Raw genomic sequence first — 12114 nt, 5'->3', positions numbered from 1 at the left:
AAAGATAGGCTTACAATTTGATATATTATTTGTATGACATAATATTACTTTATTAAATTATGTGATCGGCGATCAACAATATATATATTTTTTTCTTTTAAGTCGTCTCTTAACGATAATTCTACACTTTAATTTCCTTCTGCTGTTGTTTTGTGTTGTGCTGCGTGGCTAGCATTGGCCTGCTAAGGGACTGATGATGGAAATGAGCTCTGGCTATAATCTTGCATATTTACATTAAAATGTTAATTAACTTTTCCATTGTAAATACATAAACATTAAAATTAAAAATGGGATTACAAAAAGAAAGAAAAAGAAAGAAAAAGAAAGAAAGGATACCGAGGAGTCACAGCTGGCGGTAGTGACGCAGTATTGTTGACGCGAGGGGTTTGCTGGGAGAGTTTTAGCAGGACGCCATTTTGCTCCTGGAAACGGAGGGAGATCCGCAGAGGTTGTGGTGATAAATCACCTGTACTCACTCTCAGGTATTGTAGTTCCCCGACTGGTGAGATGCATTTCTGTTGACACTTGCTGTGGCATCCGATGTGATTGCCGGCGCGATTTAACACTCCTGGATGACGACTCGCCAACAGCGTTAGCTTCAGAGGTAGCCGCGAAGCTATTTTGATAACTGACCGGGAGCAGTCCCAACCCTTTGCCGGGGAAGTGCGACTAAAGTTCAGGCTCGGGTGCTGCTTAGCTCAGGTTCAGCCGCGTGTGTTTAGACTTGGTTGGAACATGCCCGGCTCGTGCTAGTATTGGTTATTAGCATGTGACAGCTAACTGGCGGCTTAGGGGAGTTGGATATGACCGCCTCCCTGTCTGGTTACCGCTACTATAACATGGCCCAAAGCACACAACCAGAAAGTGACGTGTTATATAATGTCGCCCCTGTCACAATGACATTTTACCAAGAAAGCCTTAGTGGCATTGTAAAGACATACAGCATCACATTGGGCATTGCTGTAAAATTAAACGAGTTTTATTGTGTCGTTATGTAGTGTGTACAGAGATCTATGTAGTGTTGAGAGATCATAAATATCACTAGCATTACATTACATGTCATTTAGCAGACGCTTTTAGCCAAAGAATACAATAAGAACTGCAACGGTTATTCGATTAATCAGCTATATTTACTCAACTATTTTGATGATCGATTAGTCAGTTTGAGTGTTCTGTGTGTCACATGTGTTCTGTTTTTTCAGCGTCTTAATTGTGAATATTGTGTGGTTTCTTTGCTTCATATAACAAAGAAATCATTTAAATGGAATCATTTTTGTTTGTGGATAAAACAAGGTGTTTGAGACCTTGTTTTGACAAAACAACAAAAAGTCAAGAACATAAAACATTTCATTCCAATGAAAGAACATTGTCACATGACAATCAAAACAACATTTACTCTGTTTTCTAATTGAAGGATCTAAATATTAAGATTAAATAGAAATAGAAGAAATACATTTTGCAATACAATTGCAATAAACAAAAAGTGTTCACTACACAACCAAGTCAACTCACCTTGCCTAAATGCTAGTTTAGATTGTGTGCACCTAGAACCTTAAAGCATGTCAATTTTGACTTTTCAGACACAATGGCGAGTCCAGGAAAAGACACCTATAGGATGAAGAGCTACAAGAACAAAGCACTGAATCCTCAGGAGATGCGTCGAAGAAGAGAGGAAGAAGGAATCCAGCTGCGTAAACAGAAAAGAGAGGAACAGGTAAACAACTTAACATTTTCCACAGTTATTGACCCTATTTTAATTGCCTCCAGTTATGTCTGTTGTAGTGATTGCTTGTATGTGGTGAGCTTGAGTTTAGATGAGGTGGTATGTTTGTGTGCCATCGCCAATGCACTTTATTAGTTACAATTTAAGAAATGCAGACTTACTAGGAGGGTAAAGTACCAAGAAAGTACTCTTGGATTATTGGTATAAATTAAAATGTAAAGACTACCTAACCCCAATCAGCAGGTAAATGATGAGCCTCTGACTTTTTGCCCACAGCTGTTCAAGAGGAGAAACGTATGTGCACCTTCAAATGATGAATCAATGCTGGATTGTCCAATCCAGGATCCAGACATCAGCTCCACAGTACCTGTTGCAGGTGTAAGTGTTCATGGTTTTATTTTTTCTGTAAATGTGTTGATCTATTATTAACCTCAGTGTGATCCTGTTTTTTTCTTTTGACTTTGCTTAGCTGCCAAGTGATATGAACATAAGTATGATTTAAATATTTTGGTTTTTGTGCAGGATGGAGTTATAACTCCTGATATGGTTCAGATGGTCTTCTCTGAAGACCCAGACCAGCAGCTAATTGCTACACAGAAATTCAGGAAATTACTTTCCAAAGGTTTGTTCTACATGCTGCGAATCATAATATTTACATAGAGTGAACATATATTCGGCAAGGTTTTGTCTTCATAAGCAAGTGACATCTGGTGTGTTCCTGTGCCCAGAGCCGAACCCGCCCATAGATGAGGTAATTTCCACCCCTGGTGTCGTGAATCGTTTTGTGGAATTCCTGAAGAGGAGTGAAAACTGCACACTGCAGGTGAGAGCTGCAATACACCAAACAGTCTGTTTTAAAGAGGCTACTGTGTAAGCATCAAGACATGTCAGACTCATGTGGTGTTTTACATGATAGTGGAAATATTAAAGGAATATTTCACAGTTGGAAAGATGAATGTCTATTAAAACTGGGTCACCTATGTAGTAGAAATGGGAAATAATATATAATAAGCAATTGCCTCCTTGGCTGAGAAAGGCAGAAAAATGTAATTTAGGCTCATGTAGATGAACAACAACAACAACTCCCAGAATGCCCTGCGATTCTCGCTGCCCCGTGAGTCTCGCTGTCTCAAGCTTCGAAGCAGACAGCACTAGTTGTGTAAACACACACATTCCTGTGAGAAATGAAATTTATAACAAATATAAAAATACAAAACAAAATACTCCCCACCCACGGCCGGTGCAGGCACTCACCGCCACCCGCGTATTTTAGTTTTCACCATAATGGAGGACTTTTCCCTTGCAGCCATATCAGTTTGAAAAATATTCGCTCATTGTCGTTCTCAGTTTACTCTGCAGAGCAAGAGCTGGTTAGCGTAACTGTTAGCAAATATGGCGGACACCGTCTTCACATTCTGGGAATGAAGTCTCGTCCCCCTATGGGTGAGTCTAAAAAAGTGTGGATCTGGTGTGGTAGTTTCAAACCTTGAACCGGCGTTTGCCCTGTCCTGCTCTGTAGGGCAAATGTTGGAAAGGAAAAAATTTTATCTTCACTTTGCAATGTGGGCAGTGTTCAGTATTAGATTTCTCTATGAGATATGGCACATTATAAGTATTAATAAGTATTCTTACACAAGTCAAAAAGTTCTCTTACAGTAATCGGTTCTCTGTTGTATGAGTCATTTGTGGTTAATCCTCTGGCTCAAGGTTATAAGGTTCCTGGTGTTTTGGGTGTTCAAGGCCACACAGAAACGGATTGAAATGTAAACAAATGTTTTCTTAGTTGTTTTAAAAGTTTCCTGTGAACACAGCATCATTTCAGGAAATATCTCTATCCACATGAACCCCCTCAAAATGTCTCAAAACACTGTAGTACAAATGACGGGCCTGTAAGTGGCACTGTTGCGCCACTACACCAAAAATGGAGCTGATGTCGTTATACACATTACAATGTATACAATTATGGAAATAAAAACGGAACAATCTTGCGACTTCCTGGCATAACCCTAACTAACTTCTGAGAAGGAAATTGTCAGTTCTGTCATTGAATACATTTTTTTGTGGAGTATGGTGACGACAACAACAATGAAGCTAAGGACAGTGAATGCCAGCACGGAAGCGGTGGAACTATCATCATCGTTTTCCTAAAGTCAGAGGCGGACAGAGTACACAGCTTCATTACTTGAGTAAAAGTACAGATACCCCATGCTAAATTTTACTCAAGTACAAGTAAAAGTACAGTCAGATGTCTACTTAAGTAAAACTACTGAAGTACTTGTTTTTAAAAGTACTTGAGTATCAAGAGTACAAGAGTACATAAGTGTACACAAACCTGTATCCCTAGCTTTACAGACCGTCTCCTGTCAGATACAAAGTCTACAGGTGGAGTGGGATACATTCAGCTGCAAGAACTTGTCCTGTAACAGTCGTGTAATAATTAAAGGCAGAGCTGAAATCCAGAAAAAACAAACACGATCCTTCAGTAGGTTTGTGTGAATGTTCCATGTATCTCGTCATTATTCGAATCCATCCCAAATTAGAGAAAAGACTGTTTAGTTTTATATATCATGAGGCAGTCTTGAAGTCTGGCAGTATGTGACCAGTCAGCATTTCTGAATGTCCCACCCCAGTCAGAGCAGTCTAAAACCAGGTCTACTGCCCCTCATCGTGGAGTAAATAATTATCTGGTAGAAATAGACTTGTATTAATTAACTTGTCAAGTCCTAAGTTCAGTTTGTTCAAGTGCGTGTGTGTATGTTTTCAACAGTTTGAGGCAGCCTGGGCTCTGACCAACATCGCCTCCGGAACCTTCCAGCACACCAAGGTGGTGATTGAAACAGGAGCTGTTCCTATTTTCATTGAGCTGCTCAACTCTGAGCATGAGGACGTACAGGAGCAGGTGAGAGGTCACAACATGTTCGTTATTATAAAACATCCAAAATGAGCAGCAGGACCATTGTTGGGGTTTTAAGGCACTTTAAACAGTTTTTTCTTTCTATACATTTTTACAGTTGAATTGATATACAATTTGCCAATTTGAAAAATTAAAACCACACACTTTCTGAGCACATCCCGAAATTGGTAATTTGTTGTTATTGCCATTTTACAATTTAGATGTGTGCCATTTATACTTGTATTTAGTATCACCTCCTGTGACTGTTTCTGACATTTAGGGAATCAAGGAACTTGGTGAAATCAAAGATTTAATCCCACCTGAGGAAGATTAAGGATGTTACATTACCAATGTGTGTAAAAACCACATATCTGACAAATGACAAGAGCTGCTTTCACACTAAACTCTGGAGACTCTCCAGAAACTGCCCAAAGGGGCTGAATGTGTACATGCACATTTTCACAGAAGTTTCACAAGAGATTCTCCTATCAGCTCCAAGGTATAGTATCAGTTACATGCTTATGCTAGAACTCAGCATGAGAAACTCAAGAGGATCCACAGCTGCATTCATTATATGCAAACAACACAGTGGTGACTTTTTGGACCTAAATCTCTGGACATTACCCAGACACCATGTTTGAAAACAGCTAAGGTCAAAAACTCAGGTTGAGGAGACAAAGATGAGCCAAAGACCACTGTGTAAAAAATGATAATGGAATATTTTAAGACATTTGAGAACATTATTTCTCAGTTTGAACAACAATTGATCAACATTTTCTGACATTTTATGGACCAAATTATTAATCTGTTGATTATTTTCTCTATAAATTGATTAGTTGTTTGGTTAATTTGATCTTGTTTTTTTTCCACAAACCAAAATGATTTAGTTTTATTGGTTTCTTTGTTATATGCAGCAAGAAACCAACAAATATTCACATTTAACCCTAGAACACCATTACCGGGTGGTTTTCACCCGTAAATAAATTTGTGATTTTCATTATGCTGCGTTTTTATCTGAGTGTCATGGGTCTCTGGGCAGCTTCAGCATTGTCTTTAATATCTTTGATGGCATGGGTGTTTTCCTAATCCAATAGTCCACCCCGCAATAGTGATATAAGGTAAAGTAGGTTTTGGGTTGATTCTGTGTGCCAAGGACACTGAGCCTTCACCAGGGAAGTATCAAATATCCCAGGAATGGGTGGACCAAAAACCAAGTTTCCATCTTCATTATTTTTTTTTTTAGGAATTTTTTGTTCCCAAATTCCTAATTTTCCAGTAATTTTGGAGCATTTTTATATGGTCCGTCATGTTTTGATATATTTTGATGACATGTACTTTTTATTGGGTGTATTATCTCGGGTAAAAATCACCCGGCGTTAGTGATGGTGTTTTGAATTTGAGTGATAGTGTTCTAGGGTTAAGAAGCTGAAAAATCTGAGAATTTTGTTTTAATTCTTTAAAAGCCCTGTTAGTGGTGACAAGTGGTGACATGCCTTCTGTGTTCACTCTGTAATGTTGCAGGCCGTGTGGGCGTTGGGGAATATAGCAGGAGATAATGCAGAGTGCAGAGACTACGTCCTCAACTGTAGCATCCTACCATCTCTGCAGCAGTAAGGCTCCTTTCTTTGTCTCTTTCTGAATGTGTCAGTTGCTAGATTTAAAGATTATTAAAATTGGAGCCTGTGTTGTTGTGTTTAGGTTACTTGCTAAATCCAATCGTCTCACAACAACACGCAATGCAGTATGGGCTCTGTCCAACCTGTGCCGAGGGAAAAACCCACCACCGGACTTTGCCAAGGTGAGTCCAGTGTTTACAACTGAATCTCAATATTGATTTTAACCATAACTTTTCTTTCAGCTGTAATCTTTGGGTTGCTCATACATTGCGGTGTTGAATTGTGCATGTGTCTTTGTTGTCCTTGTCTGTGGTGTGTTCAGGTGTCTCCTTGTCTCAGTGTGCTGTCCAGGCTTCTGTTCAGCAGTGATCCAGATGTGCTGGCGGATGCTTGCTGGGCTCTGTCCTACCTTTCTGACGGCCCCAATGAGAAGATCCAGACAGTCATTGACTCTGGAGTATGTCGCAGACTGGTGGAGCTGCTCATGTAAGCAACTGACAGTTGCCCATTATGAAAGACTATTATTTTCCTGGTGTATTAGAGGGGAAATGGGCACTGCTGTATTGTCAGTAGCTGGCGCTTTAGTTGGAGGGAAATTCCAGTTTATTTAAAATTGTACATTTTCTCAACACCTGGAATCCCCAGGGACAGTGAAAGTTATTTTGCAAAACTCAGCCTTTCATTTGTAGACAAACTGGTGTGAGTAGATAAACCTGTACACCATGTTGATCAAGGCCAAGAGCAGGAGCTGAAGGATCCCTGTTTCAGGACAGACAGAAGTACCATACATGTAAACACTACAATTTTTCCATTACAAGTAGTTGTTAACAGGTTAATATTCAGTAGTCGCTTTACAATTAACAGCAAATCTAGCAAACAGTAAATGCAGCGCACAGAAAAGGATTAATTGAAAATGATCAACCACACTGTCACTTCATCTTTAGCTTTCTCTTATCTCAACTCAACACTGTTTCCACAGGCACAGTGACTATAAGGTGGTCTCTCCTGCTTTACGTGCAGTGGGCAACATCGTAACAGGAGATGACATCCAGACTCAGGTAGACTGTCACCTCCTCACAGCACTCTTTTTTTCTTTGTCACGGATCAAACACTGTATTCATTTTCAATGTATGTTTGTCATCCCAGGTAATCTTGAACTGTTCAGCGCTGCCATGTTTACTCCACCTCCTCAGCAGCCCTAAGGAGTCCATTAAGAAGGAAGCGTGCTGGACTGTATCCAACATCACAGCAGGAAACAGAGCTCAAATTCAGGTAAAAGCAGAGTCACCTGGGTTTAGTGATTCATGTGTGAAGAGAGACGGCTGCTCAGCTGACAACATTTCTTCTCCTTTCAGAATGTGATTGATGCCAACATCTTTCCAGTCCTGATTGAGATTCTTCAGAAGGCGGAGTTCCGCACAAGGAAGGAGGCAGCGTGGGCCATTACTAACGCAACCTCTGGGGGCACTCCTGCACAGATCAGGTGTGTTTACCAGACTTCCTCTGGGCCTCTGGTTCTTAAAAGTTGCTTCAGACCTGAATTATGTCCAGACATGTTCCTGAAATTGTCCAGAGGGTTTATGAAAGAATACAGATGTTCCCAAAAGTTGTTCCAAATATTTTCTGTAACTTCTCCTTCAAGTTCCCATTTGAGAATACACCACACATCACATCTAGTGAGTGTCTTGCCTCCTGAAAGCTTGAGCCAGGCTCAAATCTTTGCCTGGATGGTCTGGACATTCTCCTGCTTTTGGGAACATGTCTAATTCAAACAATCTCCTCCTGCATTCCTTATTAATAAGATGTCCAAACCCAACGTTTTGGACATTCTTTGAAGTTCATGTCTGAAAATGGCTCTAGACAATACACGTGAGTCAGGCAATGGCTCACGTGTATTGTGGAAAAAAAATGGATACACATACTTTATTAACTTTATAAAGTTAAGAAAGTGTGTGTATCCATTTTTTTCTAAAAGTGCATTTGAAATAATATGGATTGGGTTGATTGGATGAAATAAGTCATAAAATATGACATTTCCTCTGCATTTTTGGGAATGAAATGGACTTAGGGTAAAACGTTTGTCTTTGTATGCACAGGTATCTGGTGTCTCAGAATGCCATCAAACCCATGTGTGACCTGCTGACAGTGATGGACTCTAAGATTGTGCAAGTGTCTCTGAACGGCCTGGAGAACATCCTTAGACTTGGAGAACAGGAGGCCAAGCAGAATGGAACAGGCATCAACCCGTATTGTGCTCTCATCGAGGAGGCTTATGGTACATTTGACCTCACTCTTCACACTTGTAACATACAGTATATGGACAGAAGTTTTTGGACGCCTCACCATTACAGGAACAGGGACTGTAATGACATATTCAAATACATAATATAATACTTAAATATGGAGTTGGTCCCCCGTTTGCGTCTATAGCGGCTTCCACACTTCTTGAAAGGCTTTCCTCAAGATTTTGTGAAGTGTTTCTATGGGAATTTGTGCCCATTCATTCTGTAGAGCATTTATGAGGTCAGGCACTGATGTTGGACAAGAAGGCCTGGCTCACAATGTCTGTTCCAGTTTATCCCAAAGGTGCTCGATGGGGTTAAGGTCAGGGCTCTGTGTGGAGTACTTCCACACCAAACTCGACAAACCACGTCTTTATAGTTTAGCACTACTATAGTAAAATAACACATTTGATGTCATCATTTTCATTTTTTGGGAGACACCGCTCAACATTAATCAACAGTTTTTGACATTTTGTGGACCAAACAAATACTTGATTAAATTATATCATAATCGATTATGAAAATAATGGTTAGTTGCAGCCCAAACTGCCATTAATGAATACTGGAGCGTGTATTAATTGATATAAACGGAACCAGAACAGGACGTATAAAAATATGGAAAAAACTTCAACACTGTAACTAACCTAACTGCCCGGATTCTGAGGTTTGACTGATGAGATCACTCTCTTCCAGTCTAAGGAAGTAATTGCTCATCTGTGAGTACACATGTCTCTTTGAGGTGTCTGAAAGAATTTATGAGGCACTGTTGCCGGCCCACATTCCTCACAGAAAAAAAATTACTGTCTTAACGTTGACGGCTTTACCATTCAGTCACAGACCAATTAACATCCTCATCTCCTCTCACCAGAAATACTAGAATATTGTTTACATTTACATTCCAGGTCACACAAACCCGTATTACAGTTTAAAAATGAATCACTTACACTTCATGTTTTGCATAAAAAGTACGGCTACAAAGCCAATCTGTGTTTAGACTAGGAATGGGATAATACTTAATCATTAATAATAATAATAATAATAATAATAATCATTATTGTCAGATGCAAATCATTAGTGTAACCACAACAGAATTGAATTTGAAAATGTAGTAATGTGAATGTACCCCTTTGAATCTCGCTTGTTGTAAACTCAGGCAAAGAAGAATAAGATACAGTTTTGAACTGTTCTAAATGTATTTGTTATCATTAGGTATAAGTTTAGATCCATCCAAGCAAAGACTACTAAAAATGGCTTTCTCTCTACAAGCCATAAGACTCCAGTAGTAGTGTTGTAAAGAAACAAACTGAGCTATGTGCATTTTGCCTTTTATCTTTGCAGGCCTGGACAAGATCGAGTTCCTGCAGAGCCACGAGAACCAGGAGATCTACCAGAAGGCCTTTGACCTGATTGAACGCTACTTTGGTGTGGAGGAAGAGGATGCCAGCCTGGCCCCACAGGTGGACCAGAGTCAAGGCCAGTTTGTCTTCCAGCAACAGGAAGGGCCCATGGAGGGTTTCCAGCTTTAACCCCATCTCCCCTCCATCGCTCTTTTTTCCTGGTCTCTGAGCATCGGCCTGCGAACTCTCCTGGGCCCTCACCTCGCCTCTGCTGGACCAGCTTCACCAGTTCCTCGCCACACCTCCACCTCTACTATGCCTTCACAACAACGCGTTCTCCAAAGGACAGAGATCTGGGGATGGAGATGTAAAAGACAGCGCATCTATGTCCTTGAGACTGTGGGAGCCTGAATGGAGGCTGGTTTCATCCCACTGATGAGAAGTCTATGCCATCGAAAGCCTGTCATATGATTTTGTTCTTCAGTGCTACAGTGCGATGTTGCTTTAACTTCCTGTGTTTTTTTTTTTTTTTTACCAATTTAAGTGAAGTTAACACTTACGTTACTACTAGAATCCACTGTTTCCAAATCAGCACCGTTATCCCTTTTTTTGAATGTGAAACTACCTCTTCAGTCTTCTGAAAGAAAGAGGGACAGAAAACACATCAGACTGATCTATTTTCTTTCATCATGGCTAATATCTAATCATGCGTAGTGACTGACCTGTCAGCAGGCTGGAGGCAGGTCGCAGTTGTAAATACAGTACGACTGCACGTCATGGTGTCGCCATACTTTAAGTCAGTAGCAGCTGCATGAGCTCTCTGCGTTCTTTGTCCTAAAAAGAACTTGACGAGCACTTGAGGACTCAAGGTCTTTTATTTATTTGTCTTCTGAAAGGTAACTGCTTCCAGGATTATGTATTCACCCTGCAGTCTGGACTCTGTAACAGTGTTTGCTCTTCACTTGTGTTTTTGCTGCTTATTTTAAAGGTTCTTTATCTCAGAGAACTCTATGAGAACAGGACAGAAGCACTGACTGTATGTAAAAATGGATGTGGTCTTCTCGTTTGACAAGTGAGGCTCATGGAAGTCTGCCACCAGGGGCTGACTCCACTGGTCACATGCAGAACTCGATTGAATTTGATTGGACGTCGTCTCACTTCATCTATAATGTCAGTAAACATTTCTCTCAGGAGTTACTGGTCTCAATCGCTAGTTTCAGGTCGTCTTCAATAGCACACAATGTCAATTTTGTAAATTATGTTTCCATTTAGAGAAAAATAGACGATAAAACACGGCTTATAATGAGAGTGATTGACAGCTGGTATTGTCCAATAGGAGCCTGGCTGCAGGTGACATCTGTGATGTTCTGCGTTCAAAAACTGTCACAAAGTCACAAATCTTGAGCCTTCAAAATGGGAGATTGCTTTTTCCATTTTTATATACAGACCATGGACGGGAGGTGTCTGTGTGACGTTGTGCAGTGTGTGCAACAGTCCTGAGTTCAATAAGATCTTTGTTCCGTTTCCTGATTGTTGTTCTGAACTCGCAACATATGTAAAAATATTTTTTCTGCCTGCATGTGATGGGATTAGTCAACCGACTTGGAAGGTTTTGTATATTATATATACATGTAAGACATTGTTAATGTATTTAAGTGGCTGCAGGAAGGTGTGATATGCAATTACAGTTTATGATGCAGTTTCCGGTCCATCACTGCTTCTCCCTTGTGGTTTGATTTTGAGGTTTGTCTCCTCTCAGCCTTTATGCAGCAGTTTTTTTATTTTCTCATGGTCTCCGTTTGTGTTTTGAGATGGAAGCACAGTGTTTTCTTCTTTTGTTTCAGTTCCATACCTGAACCACATGCATATTCAAGTACAGTAACATGAATTGGTGGAGAGCCGAACATGAAATTAATCTATATTTATGTGAAATGGAAAATATTTGTAATGCAGAAATTACATCAAGAACATTTACTTGTGTATAGTTTTCTAATATGTCTGGTTTGTATGATTGTATATCTCTCTTTTTGTTTTTTAGGGTTTGGTAGTGTCTTTGTTTTCTGTGGCTTGTTGTGGCTCTCGGTAGAAATGCGTGAACTCCAGCAGCCTGTGTACAACAGTGAAGTACTGAATTACTGGACGCAGCTGCAGTCTGTGCTTCTTAACACTGACTGGATGACAGGTGTCGCTATGAACCTGCATTTTCTGCACATAACATTGTGTAACAAGAATTAATAAACTGATCTGTTGGCTGCGAACCTGA

General features: G+C 40.1%; 2 protein-coding genes across 4 annotated transcripts in view; one reads left to right on the top strand and one right to left on the bottom strand.

Moving 5' to 3' along the window:
• Nucleotides 1-848, bottom strand: part of zufsp (zinc finger containing ubiquitin peptidase 1) — a 17951-nt gene extending 17103 nt beyond the window's left edge. For both annotated transcript variants that reach the window (XM_058647602.1, XM_058647598.1), the window contains exon 1: nt 477-848. The gene's annotated coding sequence lies outside the window, so the exon portion shown is untranslated. The remainder of the gene's footprint in view (nt 1-476) is intronic.
• Nucleotides 384-12114, top strand: kpna5 (karyopherin alpha 5 (importin alpha 6)). 2 transcript variants are annotated; one of them, XM_058647603.1, is made up of 14 exons: nt 384-482; nt 1581-1714; nt 2000-2101; nt 2246-2345; nt 2452-2546; nt 4491-4622; nt 6138-6226; nt 6315-6414; nt 6555-6718; nt 7212-7290; nt 7379-7504; nt 7588-7715; nt 8329-8507; nt 9853-12114. In XM_058647603.1, the coding sequence occupies exons 2-14, from the start codon at nt 1586-1588 to the stop codon at nt 10038-10040; spliced, it is 1611 nt and encodes a 536-aa protein (XP_058503586.1). In that variant the 5' UTR covers nt 384-482; nt 1581-1585; the 3' UTR covers nt 10041-12114. The 2 variants fall into 2 exon arrangements, with proteins under 2 accessions (XP_058503586.1, XP_058503587.1); XM_058647604.1 differs by lacking the exon at nt 384-482 and adding an exon at nt 501-604.

The sequence above is a fragment of the Solea solea genome, chromosome 13, assembly GCF_958295425.1.
Source record: "Solea solea chromosome 13, fSolSol10.1, whole genome shotgun sequence".
NCBI classification, from domain to species: domain Eukaryota; kingdom Metazoa; phylum Chordata; class Actinopteri; order Pleuronectiformes; family Soleidae; genus Solea; species Solea solea.
This window is presented reverse-complemented; position numbering and strand designations above follow the sequence as displayed.

What these genes read in the sequence shown, in the direction of transcription:
- kpna5 (XM_058647603.1), top strand. Translation starts at nt 1,586, where the DNA reads ATGGCGAGTCCAGGAAAAGACACCTATAGGATGAAGAGCTACAAGAAC. An exon ending in AACAGAAAAGAGAGGAACAG is followed by an intron (nt 1,715 to 1,999) that starts GTAAACAACTTA and finishes TTTTGCCCACAG; the next exon opens with CTGTTCAAGAGGAGAAACGT. An exon ending in GAAACAGAGCTCAAATTCAG is followed by an intron (nt 7,505 to 7,587) that starts GTAAAAGCAGAG and finishes TTCTCCTTTCAG; the next exon opens with AATGTGATTGATGCCAACAT.